This window comes from Gekko japonicus, unplaced genomic scaffold (genome assembly GCF_001447785.1).
Source record: "Gekko japonicus isolate JY-2015 unplaced genomic scaffold, Gekko_japonicus_V1.1 scaffold586, whole genome shotgun sequence".
Taxonomy (NCBI): domain Eukaryota; kingdom Metazoa; phylum Chordata; class Lepidosauria; order Squamata; family Gekkonidae; genus Gekko; species Gekko japonicus.
The window spans coordinates 773,593-788,026 of record NW_015177025.1 but is presented as its reverse complement, the minus strand read 5'-3'; the positions used below and the strand labels follow the sequence as shown (position 1 = coordinate 788,026).

Below are 14,434 nucleotides of genomic sequence, written 5' to 3'. Positions count from 1 at the left end.
CCCAGGCCTCCCGACTTCCCATCCAGCCAGTTTATTTTATTTTTCTCACGCGCCACAGCCATGCCGAGCTGCTACCTCGCCCTGCCTGCTGGCAGTCTACCTCTGGCGGGCTGCGGGCAAGGCACGCCACGAGGCACGTCTGCTCCCTACTCCAGCCCTGCTCATGAGCTTCTTTGAAACGTTCACTCATTGCTCCTGACACCACCTGGGTGTGTGTGCAGGGGTGCCCCCTGAGTTATTTAAATGCCCCCCAAAGTAAAAAGATCCTGGCTAGGCCTTGGAGCCAGTCGGGGCATCTTCCCTTGACCACCGTGTGACACAGAGTGTTGGGCTGGATCGGCCACTGGCCTGATCCAACCTGGCATTCTCTTACGTTCTCAGGGTTGCCAACTCCAGTTTGGGAAATGCCTGGGAATCGAGGGGGGTGAAGCCTGGGAAGGGAGCTCAGCAGCAATGCAAGGCTACCGGGCCCACCTTCCAGAGCTGCCCTGTCCTCCAAGGGAAGTGGTCTCTGTGGACTGATCAGGATCCTCGGGCCTCGCCTGGAGGTTCGGAAGGCAAACTCAAAGGCAGGTGTCGCCGAGATGCTGGCGATGTTCGCTACGTTTTCATCAACGGTGGGGGAGCCTTCAAATGTGAATCCCAAATGTGAAACTCCAAATGTGGTACTGGATAAACTGGATAAACATGGGGCAGAGGTCCATCAGTGACTTTTCTCCCTTCCTCACAATACAAGAACTCCTTGTGGGCACTCACTGAAATTGCTGAGCGGTCAGGTTAGACCAGATAAAAGGAAGTCCTTCTGTTCGCCAAATTGCTTAGTGTATTAATAACTATGGGGAATTATGATATTGAAGAGCAATTGGCAACTAAGGGGACACAAGCCTATGTATACAGAAGTCCCATCTTTTCCAGTAAAACTAAGAATAAATGCAGAACCCAAGTCTTTTAGAGAAATGGATTATTTACTGAGAGTTTTTCACAAACATACAATAAATTCAAACGCACTCACAATTACACAGGCCTAAGAAATATAGTTAGAAAGGGATAGCGACTGGATGGGCCACTGGCTTGAACCAACATTGGCTTCTCTTCTTAAAACCCCCCCCCCCCATTGCATTCACGAAAACAAAGAAATGCTGACTTTACTGGCCATTTTTTTTAAGCTGGCATATTAATGACCAAGACGGATAAAACTTGTACCGATTTTCCTGACCGTTTCCCACCCCCGCCCTCTAAACCCGGGCCCTGGGTTCTGTGCGCCTTTACGCACGGCCGGGTCCGGGTGAGCGCCGCGCCCCGGCCGGCAGAGCACCCTTCCTGCTCCCCGCCCGGCCTCGCTGCACCTTTAAAGGGCGGCGCGCCCCAGCCGCTCTCCGCCTTCGGGCTGAGCTGGGCGGGGCGCCTTCGGGTCCTCCCCGCGGTGGGCCGGCCCGGACGGAGCCTGGTGGTGCCTCTCGCGAGGGGAAGTTCTCACAGCGAGCTCCGTCGCCGGCCCAGCCCGAAGCAGCTCTCGCCAGCGCAGCCCCGCCTGCCAGCCAGCGCCATGGCCCAGTGAGTCTCTCCACCCGTTCGCCTTGTACGGCGCAGCGCAACGCTGGGGCGCCCGCTTCCTCGGAAGCATCCGTGGGGCTTACTCGCGAGTAAGCGTGCACGGGAGCGCAACCTTCAGGCAAGGTCCCTTGGCCTGCCTGCTGCTCGTTAAGCAAGCCTCGTTGGTGCCAGCGAGGCTTACTCCCGAGAAGGCGCGCGTAAAGGGGAAGCCGTACAGGTGCATGCTGACTCGGGAGTAAGCCCCCTGGGGCGTGCTCACCGAAGAATGCACGCGAGATCGTAGCCTTCCTATTCCCCCCACCCTGGATAGGCGGGGACTGATTTCCAGGCCTGAAAATCCTTTTTTCTTGCTTTGTAAATCTGTGATGGGGGGGGGGCAACCCTTCGTACGTGCTCAGAGGCACTTCCGCTCGCCTTTCCCAGGGCTGAGCCTTTGTAAAGAGCGCTGGATTTTCAGACTATCCTGGGAATCTCTGCCTGTTTTCTCTCCTGTTCAGTCTCGGTGTGGCTCTCTGGTGTTAGGGAGAAGCCACTCTGCATATGCTCAGGGGTGCTTAGAAAGGTGAAAGAGGTGCTGGGCCTCGGTTAGAACTTCTCCACAGACTGAGAACTCCGGCCGTCCTAACTTGAAAGTTCTTTCTGGGAGCTATTTGTGCTTAATTGGCGTGCAGGGAGAAGCACTCTGCACATGTTCAGGGGTGGTCTTCTGTACTGCCTCCTCCTAGACCAGTGCTGACCTTGCCCTTGAGAACATGGCCTGCGACTATGCTGAAATCAGGCCCTGCATGGCTCAATTTGACTGGTGCGTCTTTCAGATTCTCAAGGGAGAAAGAGAGTGGGATGACCCCAGCAAGGAGCTCCAGGAAGAACTGGAGGCAGGCACAGCAGGGGGGGGGGGGGCTCCCAGGTTCCTTGCTTGCCTCTGCCATGAAGTCACTTGGGGGCCTCTGGCAACTGCTTGGCATCCCCATGGTCTGTCTCTCAGGCTCAGCTCTACATCTTCAGTAGAGGCCTAACAGTGTCCCGCAGTACAGGGATGTTGTAAAGACCCCAGGCAGTCTTTTGGCCAGTTTACAACACTTCATAAATGCTATAAGTAGTGTTATTTATTTAGGGGTCTATTTCCTGGGTGTGGGATAACAGCACCCAATAGAATTTCTGCAGAAACCTCTTTTCCTGTGAGAGTTCTTCAGTGGCATAAATAATCTGATGTTTGTTGATCGGCCTTGGATTTTAACATACAGGGAAAGTTTTGGTGTAGAAGTAAGATATTCAGGATAATTCAGCAGCCCTCTTTAAGCACCGGAATTTTTGGTGGGGAGTAAGTGGTTATAGAGGGGAGAAAATTGGGCTTTCCCCCCTACTATTTCAAATATACATTTGCCCCATTAGGGATCAATGTCTTGAATAATTGCTTTATTATTGGGGATTTGATGCCAAGGGGCAAAGAGAAATACCTGAGACATGTATATTTTTATCCTGCCTTTCCTCCAAGGAGGTCACATCAGCCCTGCAAGGTAGGTCAGACTGAGAGAGGATGTTTGGCTCAAGATCACCCAATGTGCTTTGTGGCAGAGTTTGAACTTGAGCCTGTGTCCTCCTCCATCCTAATCCAGCACTCTTAACTACTTTGCCACTGAGGCAGTCTGTGGAGATGATCTGAGATCTTTAACCCTTAAGGTGCGATCAAACTGGGTAAGTGGTATCCGTCACTTTTGACCTGTGTTCCCTGTGCGCAGAAAGCTAGCTTCTCAGTGAAAAGCCTCGGCTAGAATCTTTCTCCCAGCCTTGCTAGTTTTCTGCCTTCAGGGCTTTTAGACGAGTCAGACTTGTTCCTGCAGCCGCAACCTGATCGTGTACTCCCCGGGTTGACCTGCAGCTTCTATAAACCAGGCCTAAAAAGTTGCAAGTGACTCGGGCACAAAAACGGGAGGCCTTGAAGGAGGTGGGTGGTGTGGGAAGGCAAAGTTGCCACACGCTGGGGCTTTACTTGGCAGGGTCAAGTGTTGCAACTCTGAATGATGTGAAAGAGCAGAAATTCTGGAGCCGGGTGATGTAAGCGGGCCGAGCCCATGACCCGGGTTTAATTCTCCCTTTCTGGCTTTGGCGTGGGGAGCGCTGTATGTTTCTCCCCTCCTTCCTGAAACGTCTTTTCCCCGTCCCTGATGAGGAAGTCTCTTGTTGAGACACGGAGAAGGAAATCGAATGTGTCCGTTTCAACTTTGTGTTCTCTGCAATCTGTTACCTCATCTCTTAGCTGAGCGTGGTGTGACTGAGGCATGGGCTGACGGTCCCACCCGAATGGGGATGGCGCCCTGCACACGTGCTTCCAGACTGACCTTTCCTGTTCTGGGGTACTTTGGCTGGCTGGCTGATTAGCTGGCACAGCTAATGACACGTGAGATCCTGAGTGAGATAATCCCTCTGCTTCCCTGGTTATCTTGGAGCTCTGGGGCTAGCAGGCCTACCGAGGGACTTTCGCAAGATGCACTCCACTTCCTCTCTGACCTCTGCGGGCTTCTTGAGAGACTTGCAAAAGAGCTCTCCCTGGCCAGCAGCATCTTCTGTTTCTCCATGAGATGGTGGGGGTGGGTTCACATGCAGGACCCAAGCCTGCAAGAGAGTGAGCGCTGGCTGGAGTGCCATCGTCTTGCCCTTCTGGAGGGACACTGTGGAAAGATACCCCTCCCTCAGAATCTGCTCCTGTTGGGAAGGAAGGAAATCTTCCCAGTTGGGTCAGATTGGCTAGTGACCTTCAGGGATCTCTCTCTCTCTCTCTCTTTTTTGGAGGGTGCATATTTAGTGTGTGTGTTTGTGTGTGTGTGTTTGCTTGCATGCCTGGAAGTCATGGTTGACTTCTGGTGAGCCCGAGTGGGGCTAGGACATTTCAGAGAGGAGGCTTGATATTGCCTGCTTCTGCATCCTGGCCCTGGTATTCCTTGGAGGTCGCCCTTCCAAGGAGAGTGAGTTTGGTGTAGTGGTTAGGAGCGCGGAGTCTAATCTGGGAGAACTGGATGGAGGTCTCCCATCCATCCAAGTACTTGCCAGGATCGGCCCTGCTTAGCTTCTGAAATCTGACGAGATTGGGCTTGCCTGGGCTATCCAGGCCAGGGCCTCCTTCAGGGATCTTTTCGAACTTCTTTTGTTAGAGGTTCCTGCAAGCCCATTGCTGTATTTTTATTTACAAAACCTGTATCCCGCCCTTCTGCCCTCAGAAGGGCTGCCGAGGCAGCTGACAATTTCAAGCACACATGAAAAAAAATCACATTCTAAGACTGTTAATAACCCCCCCTTCCTGAACACACATCATTAAAACAATTAAGAAACAGAGCTGAAAAAGAGTATTAAGACACATACAAAACAGAGTTGAAATGTGTACAAAACGTAAAAAGCACTGGTTAGGAAGGAGGGATCGTTGAGGGAATACCGAATGAAACAAAAAAGCCTTCACCCGTTGGCAGAAGGTGGCAACTGAAGGTGACAGGTGAGTCTTGGTGGGGAGGAAATTCCAGAGTTCTGGTGCCCAGGGGCAGGGGCACCTGAAGCCAGGCCTCTTAAGATGACCACGGTGGTCAGGCAGGTTTCTAAGGGACTCGGCTGTCCTCCAGGTATAGCTGTAGTGTTCCCTCTAAGCTGAGTCAGTGTGAGCTACCTCACAGTTCTTAAGCCTCCGGCTCACAGATTTTTGCCTTCGCTCAGGAAGGAGGGTTCCAGAGCAAACTGATTTATACAGGAGCCAAATCTCTGGCTCACAACTTTAATGCCAGTGGCTCACAAAGAAGAATTTTTGCTCACAAGACTCCGCAGCTTAGAGGGAGCCCTAGGCCCACAGGTAGCCGGTTTGTAATGCAAACTGATCGCTGACACGTTGTGCTGCACCCTTCTCCTTTTCAGAGCAGACATTGCCTTGATCGGACTGGCCGTCATGGGGCAGAACCTGATCCTGAACATGAACGATCACGGCTTCGTGGTGAGTAAAATGGCTGGTGGTGACCCTTGCAGGTTTTCTGGTTTGGTCTTAAGTATTGTTTAGCACAAAAACTCTAAGCAAGGTGCCGTACAAAGTGTAGAGCTAAGTGGTCCTCGTTCTGTTACCTTATGAGTCGCAGTGTTTACTGAAATGAAAAACTAGTTTTTTTCATGGTTGTGCCATAAAAAGAAGGGAACAGATTTTCAGTCCTGGGACACCTTTAAGGCCAACAAAAGTTTATTCAAGGTATGAGCATTCGTGTGCACGCCCACTTCCTCAGATACATTGAAATGGAAGTTAACAGTTCATGCACACACACACACACACACAGAGATGCCTCTACTTAGGAGAACAGCAAATTAGCATAAAACATAGTGAAGATGGTCTTACATTTGCAAAATGAAATATGTCCAATTTTTTAAAAATTGTGTATAACGTTTCGAAAGGGGTCCTCCTGCTTTCAGGGCCACCTTCCTTTTGGGTAAATACAGTGCATTAGAAAGAGAAATCTGGGGGTGTTAAGGATTGTCTGTGAATGGGTCTAGTCTTGAGCTTGCTGAATATTTATATGGAGGCGGTTTCCCTGCATAATCAGTCTTCAGAGTTCTGGTAGCAAATTCTGCAGTTTGAACCCAGAGGTTGTTTTTGAGGGCCACGCTTAATATGTTTTGGAAGCAAGCCGTTCTTTAGGAGAAATGTCCAATACAAAAACGTGTTGTCCTTGGAATGGGAAATGATATGCCCGGGCTGGAACGAGCCTTGAATGAAAGGCCCAGTCATTCCGAAGCTGTGCTGACTCTTCCGAGTGCAGGCCCAGCCTCCCTTTTTCTTCCCCAGGTGTGCGCGTTCAACAGGACAGTCTCCAAAGTGGACGACTTCCTGGCCAAGGAAGCCAAGGGCACTAAAGTGATTGGGGCTCATTCCTTGGAAGAAATGGTCTCCAAGCTGAAGAAGCCCCGCCGGATCATCCTGCTAGTGAAGGCTGGGAGCGCTGTGGACGATTTCATCAACAAGTTGGTGAGGCCCTAACCCTTCCCTTCCCAGCTACCACTGAGGGCCAGTTGGGTGATGTGGTTAAGTGTGTGGTCTATAATCTGGGAGAACCGGACTTGATTCCCCACTCCTACACATGCAGCTGCTGGTGTGACCTTGGGCCAGTCACAAGTTCTCTCAAAGCTGTTCTCTCAAGGGCAGTTTCTGTCAGAGGTCTCTCAGCCTCACTGACCTCACAGGGGAGGGGAAGGGAAAGGAGTTTGTAAGCCACTCTGAGACTGAGTGAAGGGTGGGGTATAAATCCAATCTCCTCTTCTCTGTCTTAGCCTGATGGCGCCTCTTGCCATGGGAGTTTGGTCTTCCCCATCTCTTTTTTGGAACAGTTTTCCGTGACTTCCTCTTCCTGTTTAGCCCCATCTTCAGGGCAAATTCTCTTGAGATCCACTTTCTTTGTACTGTCAACCAAAACAAGAAACCCCAAACTCCAGTCTGTACCTCGCTTGCCCATAGGTGCCGTTGCTGAGTGCTGGAGATATCATTATCGACGGAGGGAATTCCGAGTACACGGATACCACGGTATGTGTGATGGGCGTTTGTGTCCTCCTCGTTCTCCACAGAGCTCAGGGGGAGGGTGCCTGGGTGAGTCTGAGCAATGAGCCTGCGTGGCGTAGGTTAGTGGTGAATTGAGGCAGGGCTACTTGGCCAAAAGGCCACACGGAGAGTTTCATGTTGGACGTGAGTGTTCGTATCCAGGGCTCCTTAGTCCAGATTTTATCACTGTCATGTCAGTCCCTGGGGGAGAATTTGGTGCCGATACTTTGCTACTCCTTAAGCAGAAGCAAAATGATTACCATTTTCTTCCTGTCCCCTGTGGTCACGAAGGCATAAGGTTTATTGTGGGTTCACCCCCGTGAAATTTGACGGGCGGTAACAAGAGACAGGGCCTTCTCCACTGCGTCCCCTTTCCCATGGTGCTTTTGTGGGATAAATGCTTTAATCAAAACGTTGCTGTTTGGTTTTTAAATAACATTGTTTCACAAGCTGCCGTATTTGTTGGTTTTAAACAATTAAAGGAAATGTGCCAAATGGCATATATCTTAATGTTTTGATGCTTGATGCTTGCTGTCTTGGGGACCCTGTTCAGGTGGAAAGGTGACACGGAAATGTTTCAAACGAAACAACAAATACTGTATCCGGGTTGCAGAATCCAACTTCTCCTGTTGCAGAGTTTGTGTTTCTGTGTATCCCTGGAATAGGAAGTGCAAAGTCTCTGTTACTGCGTAATCCTCCCTTTGGGATAACGACCGCTCTTTCTCTTTCCCACACAGAGGCGTTGCAAGGCGCTAAAAGAGAAGGGCATCTTGTTCGTGGGGAGCGGGGTCAGTGGTGGAGAAGAGGGTGCCAGGTATGGCCCCTCCCTCATGCCAGGGGGTGCCAAAGAGGCCTGGTAAGCAGCATCTCTTTTCTTCTGGCTTGAACTCTTTGGGATCCCAAAGGTGGCCTTTTCGTCTTTGTAATCTACGTTCTCTATTGCAATTCTATCTGGAAACCCGCGTGAAACACAGTTACAGGGATCTTCAGTAACAATAGATCAAGGTGGGCAGCTGTGTTGGGTTGAAGCAACAGGATAAAGTCTTAAATTTGTTCCAGTGTTCCCTCTCAGCTGTGGAGTCTTGTGAGCAAGAATTCTACTTGGTGAGCGGCTGGCGTTAAAAGTTGTGAGTGAGCAATTTGGCTACTGCATGAATTAGTTTGCTCTGGAGCCCTCCTTCCTGAGCTGAGACAAAAATGCGTGAGCCGGAGGCTAAAAAACTTTGAGCCAGCTCACACTAACTCAGCTTAGAGGGAACACTGGTGACAATAGCCAGACTTCCCTGAAAGAGAAGCTTTTGTGCCTGGCTTCCCAAAATCTCAGGCAGAGAAGAGGTCTTTCCTAACACTTCCAGGGGCAGGTTGGCCATTAAGGCCACAGGGACTTCTCCAGGTAGGCTGATGGCCAGTGGCAGAAAGGCGACGTCTGGCCTGGGCGAGGGGGTGTCCAGCTGGCTCCCTCTTCCTCCTTTGGGGGGCTCGAGGTGAGGGCAGATCGACTGCCTCTTCTCCCTCCCTCCTTTGCATATGCCAGGTTTGCATCCCAGCCAGGTGTTCCGTTGGTGAGTGACAGCCCCTTCTAGCTGATCTTGTGCCGCCAACATTAATACAACACAGTCATGGGTCATCTTTGCTGGGCTTTCTTTGCAGGTTTCTACTCAGTTTGCTCAGTAGCAACACTGCGTCATTCCACACCCTGATTCTAGATTTATTTGGGGGCGGAATACGAATCTCTATTGAATCAGGTGGGTCTTACTTCCTAGCAAACATGCAGAAGATTGTAGCTTTTTGTCTCTAAGCCAGTCGTTTTGGCTTATGCTGAAGACATTGCAGGTCACAGTTCTACAGCAGCCGCTTCCTTCTTGAATTAGACCCTGGAGTGTTCGTGTGCCGGTGGCCTGATGTCATCAGGGATGTCTCCGCCGGGTGGTGTGCTAAACCCACCCACTGTTCTTTCTTTGCAGGCCACACATCAAGACGATTTTCCAGAGCATCGCAGCCAAAGTGGGAACAGGGGAGCCGTGCTGCGATTGGGTATGTCGTGACAACAACACATCTGCAAGATGAAGTTAGGAAGGAGCACGTTAGGAAGGAGACATTTTTCTGTGACATTGCTTGTTTGTTCCCCCACCATCACTGTGTTGATTTTTTGCCTTTAAGAAATCTCTGGCTGTGCTTCAAGGTAGAGAAGCAGTGGTCCTTACATCGCAGCCAAAGTGGGAACAGGGGAGCCATGCTGCGATTGGGTATGTCGTGACAACACATCTGTAAGATGAAGTTAGGAAGGAGCATGTTAGGAAGGAGACATTTTTCTGTGACATTGCTTGTTTGTTCCCCCACCATCACTGTGTTGATTTTTTGCCTTTAAGAAATCTCTGGCTGTGCTTCAAGGTAGAGAAGCAGTGGTCCTTATTTGGTGTAGCGGTTAGGAACACGGACTCTAATCTGGGAGAACTGGATTTGATTCCCCACTCCTCCACATGCAGCTGCTGGGGTGACCTTGGGTCAGTCACAGTTCTCTCAGAGCTGTTCTCTCACAAGCAGTCCTCGAAAGAGCTCTCTCAGCCCCACCTCCCTCACAGGGTGTCTGTTGTGGGGAGGGGGAGGGAAAGGAGATTGTAAGATTCTGAGACTCCTACAGGTAGTGAAGGGCGGGGTATAAATCCAGTCTTTTCTCTCTCTCCTCACCTCTGGAGGTAAAGTCTTTTTCCCTTAAAAACCCAGGTGTTTGGGGACATTTCAAAATGCAGGCCCTGGGTTTGAATTTTGTTCAAAGGGCTGAATCTGGGATGTGTGGAGGCTTGTTTGATGGACTCAGGAGGCTGCTGGAGGAAATCTGAGCTTCCATTTGGGAGCAGATTCCTAGCAGCTCTGTTGCTGTGTTTGTCTTCCTGAGTACCATGATGGCTGCCCATAAAGGTGAGGTGTCCTCTGAAAGAAGGATGAAGTTTCACGCTTGGCCAGGTGAACCATTAGGGTTGTTCTTAGCATGGCTGGATTTACTAGCTGACAGCAACTCATGGTACAAAAGTTGGTCTGAACCGTCCCACAAAACTTGGCAGCCCGTGGACTGAATGGGCTGTGGGCCGGAATGATGATGCACGAGCCACGTTTTCTGCTGGTAGAACTGGAAGTCTTCAGAAGTGGCATCTTCCAGAGTTAGTGCGTCACTAGAAGAAGGGAGGAAACAGTTTCCGTCCATTGTAGCGGAGCTCTCTGAATGGTATCCCATTTTGCTTTGTGTCCGGCAGGTGGGAGATGAGGGTTCTGGGCACTTTGTGAAGATGGTACACAATGGGATCGAGTATGGAGACATGCAGCTGATCTGTGAGGCTTATCACCTGATGAAAGATGTGTTGGCCATGGACCACGATGAGATGGCCAAGGTGAGTCTGGACATGAACTCAACTTCTGTCTTTGATAATTAAGGCTGCAGTGATTCGACCGGTCAAAAACCTTTGGATTGACAAAAAGATGTCTTCCCTTTAATTGGGCGGAAAAATTATTTTTTAAAACAGTAAAGTATTTGCGATACAAATGTTATGCCATTTTAGAAGAGGCATTGCCCCTTCTCTCAAGTGCCACAGGGAATGCCTCTTCTCATATGGCTAGTTTCGAGTGCAGCAGCACACTAGAGACCAACAAGGTATACGTTTTTTGTGCCGTTGTCATATCCGATGAAGGGAGCTTTGACTCTCAAAAGCGCATACCCCCAAAATGTTGTTGGTCTCTAAGGTGCTACTGGACTGTAGTCTAGCTGGCCTGCTGCAAACTAACATGGCTGCCCTCCAGTTTGGAGCCCTGGCCAGAAGCTCCGAAGTTTGCAGAAATCCCAAGGACACAATACGTAAGGTCCAGGTTTGCTTATAAGGAGATGTTAATAAAGCGTCAGACTTACAGAAATAGCAGGCTAACTTCAATCCTCGACCATACACAGGGAAGCCAACCAAAGCATGAGACAGGATATATAGCTAAAACGAAACATCTTATACCCAATTGCTGGCTCCAAGTCAAGAATATTGTCATCAAAGCTACAACCTAGACGCTGACAGATCTTGTACCTGGTACTCAGTGGCGGAGAAAAACAAATCAGCTTTTTAGATAATGGAGTGTGAATGAAAACGTTCTCTTGAGAACAGCCTGCCAGCCATCCTCCCAAGCAACTGGGAGTCAGGAACTAACAGGACTCCAAAATGAAGTCACAGAGGCTATACACTCCTGAAACTATCTTCCAATATGGTGCCTCCTTTGAATGTACGCATCATCTGCAGATCAAGAAAGAACACTTTTCTTTCTTTTGTAGCTTCTTGTTTCATAACTATGCAGATTTAATTGACGCAACTAAGATTTCTTTAATTAAGTAGGCCTATTATAATAGAGGGGCCGTGGTATGGAGTGAGCTCCTGTCTCTAGTTCCAGCTCCTGCCAACCTAGCAGTTCGAAAGCAAGGAATTGCAAGTAGATAAATAGGTACTGCTTTGGTGGGAAGGGAACAGCACCTCGGCGTTTAGTCATGCCGGCCACATGACCACGGAAATGTTTTCGGACAGCGCTGGCTCTTCAGCTTGGAAAACGGAGATGAGCACCGCCCCCTAGAGTCGGATTCGACTGGCTTTCGAGCAAGGGAAACCTTTAACCTTTATTATAATAGAAGACACTTGGGTCTCCCTCACTAATTGGGACTGGGAGGACAAATCTGAAATACATTTCAGAGCCTTGCTTGTATTTATCTCCTGTCTCTTCAAGAAACCTTGTCTGCTTGTGGTTCCGAACTTCTCCGTGGACCCTCCACTCACTCAGGCTTGCATATGAGGATTCTTATGAGGCCCTGGAGATGGAGAATGTTTGAGAGACCTGATTAACCTGCTCACGAGGAGCACTTAAAGGCTGAGTGTGTGGATGGTGTGCCTCAAGACAATGAGGGAGTTCACACCCCTCAGTTTTTAGCCTGAAGGGGGGAGGTGGCGGGCGATTGGCAAGTTGGATTTCGACATGGAGACTGTGCCCTGAGCTTCCTCAGAAGCCTCTCTGTTGTTCCTCTGGGAGGTCAGTGAAGGCAGCATCCCCCAAAGTCGGCTTGCTTATGCCTGTTTTTTAATAGCTTTTTAGTATTTATTTGTTTGTTTTTCACATTTCTATCCCGCTCAGGGCGGGTCACAACATTTCGATAACTACAATAAAATTTAAAACACATTAAAACATATAAAATCAGTAGTCATGCTTGCCGCAGGGAGAATCCAGCCCATTGATGTAACTGGGTATGGCCGGTTATCAGTAGGTGGGCTGTCGCAACCTCGGGAGGGGGGCCTATATGTGGACGTCCGCTGCCTTCGCCAAAGGCCTGGCGGAAGAGCTCTGTCTTGCAGGCCCTGCGGGATTGCATAAGATCCCGCAGGGCCCTGACCTCAATAGGGAGCGTGTTCCCCCAGGTGGGGGCCAGGGCAGAGAAAGCCCTGGCCCTGGTCGAGGCTAGGCAGACCATTTTAAATTAATATAGGGGATACAGAAAAACAAAGGCGAAGGGGAGATATAGATCTTATAACAATCTATAATTTATTCATAACAAGGACGAGTAAATATAGATCATTTAACATAAACATTTAAAATACATAGTATTTGGAAGGTTTTTAGATGCTGTTACATTTACATTTGACAAGCCTTTATTGGCATACGTATACACATACAATAGGAGATCAGATTAAATATGGATCGGAAAATACAAATCCATATAGGGTAAAATTGGAGCTTTAGATGCTGTATACATATATTATTAAAGCCTAGCATTTATTACCATTAGTTACTATTAATATTAAGTTAGACTTTGATTATTGCATTATATGTTCCATTACATTTTAATACCGCTACAGTTGTCGTAATCAAACTAGAATCAAAGAGTACATTTTAAGAGCATTTCTCAAAATAAAAAGGATAACAATAAACTAGGTTCATATATACGTCAAAAACTATTTTTATGGTTTTGAATATAGCATTATTTCAGGGAACACTTATATTTATACCATTGTTGTATTATCTATAACAACCTTAATTATATTAGTGCAATTATATTAGTGCCTAAGCTGTCATTATACAGATGAAAAAATTAAAAAATATATAGTAACTTTAATACAAGTCACTCATTTTTCATCTTTACTTAGAATAAGCATGGTAATTTTCCCAATTTCCCCCCCAAGTTCTCTGTTCATCTTCTGTCACAATGCTCAACCATGGGGGAGGGTGTGTTCTGGGGCATTCTTAGTTTACATGGGCTGATGTTGAGGCCCAATCATATGCAATGTGCGTGCACCTGGAAGTGTGCTGGAATCCTTCTGCAGTGTGCAGCAGTTCTGTGGCAAAGGTGGAAGGCCTTTTTCGGCAGAGGACTGACTGGTTGGTGGAAAGTTTGAAAGCCTTCCATCATAATCTGCCTTGCACAAAGCTTGTGACACTAAGAATTAAACATAGATGTCTAAAGCTGCATCTTCCACCCTACCTTGCTATATTAAGGACCATGGACTGTCCCCATGGAACAGGGCCTTCTCGCCGGTGGCACCAAAATGATGGTGCACTCTTCCCAGGGAAGTTCTCTCTGTCCCTTTCTTGTCGACCTTCAGACACAAGGCAAAGGCAACACTGATTTGGAAGGCATTCGGTGTTTGAAATATTTCTGGCAGTCTTTTGCACGCTTTGGTTTCCTGTTAACGTTTGTTAATTTTGTTGTACAGCTGATATTCTTGATTATATAGCTGTGCCAATATGATTTTGAACTGACACGGAGAGTTCTTTTGTTTGGGTAGATGTGTTCTTACGAAAGTCTTTGCTTTGTTGGCTTCTTTCTTTCTTGCCCTCAGGTGTTTGAGGACTGGAATAAGACAGAACTAGACTCCTTCCTCATCGAAATCACTGCCAACATCTTGAAGTACCACGATGCTGACGGCAAACATCTTCTCCCCAAAATCCGGGACAGTGCTGGCCAGAAAGGCACAGGGAAATGGACTGCCATTTCTGCCTTGGAGTATGGTGTCCCTGTCACTTTGATTGGTAAATCATTGAGATGTATATTTCCCCTGAAATGCAGCGACGATTGGCGAGTTTTGAGTGGGAGGTAAAGCACAGGGATGCTGAGATCAGTCTGTTAAAATCTTAATCGTGTGTGTGTGTGTGTGTGTTTGCTTGTGAGTGTGGAAATCTCCAGAATATGGATGTCAGCAGAGCTATTTTTAGGCAGGAACACACAGGAACGGTGCTGGCTTCAGAGTTGGCCATGCCCACTACAGCCAAAACCTCTGTGTGCATGGCTACAGAGGGAAAGCCTGGAGAGCGACACCC

The 14,434-nt window shown here is 48.7% G+C and overlaps 1 protein-coding gene across 1 annotated transcript in view; it reads left to right on the top strand.

Moving 5' to 3' along the window:
• Positions 1-1,475: 1,475 nt before the first annotated feature.
• The window catches only part of PGD (phosphogluconate dehydrogenase), a 19,753-nt gene continuing 6,794 nt past the window's right edge, over positions 1,476-14,434 (top strand). The window contains exons 1-8 of the mRNA XM_015427823.1: positions 1,476-1,554; positions 5,449-5,524; positions 6,362-6,541; positions 7,028-7,093; positions 7,846-7,964; positions 9,073-9,142; positions 10,360-10,494; positions 13,957-14,146. Of these exons, the coding sequence (XP_015283309.1) occupies positions 1,547-1,554; positions 5,449-5,524; positions 6,362-6,541; positions 7,028-7,093; positions 7,846-7,964; positions 9,073-9,142; positions 10,360-10,494; positions 13,957-14,146 (844 nt within the window). The 5' untranslated portion in view covers positions 1,476-1,546. The remainder of the gene's footprint in view (positions 1,555-5,448; positions 5,525-6,361; positions 6,542-7,027; positions 7,094-7,845; positions 7,965-9,072; positions 9,143-10,359; positions 10,495-13,956; positions 14,147-14,434) is intronic.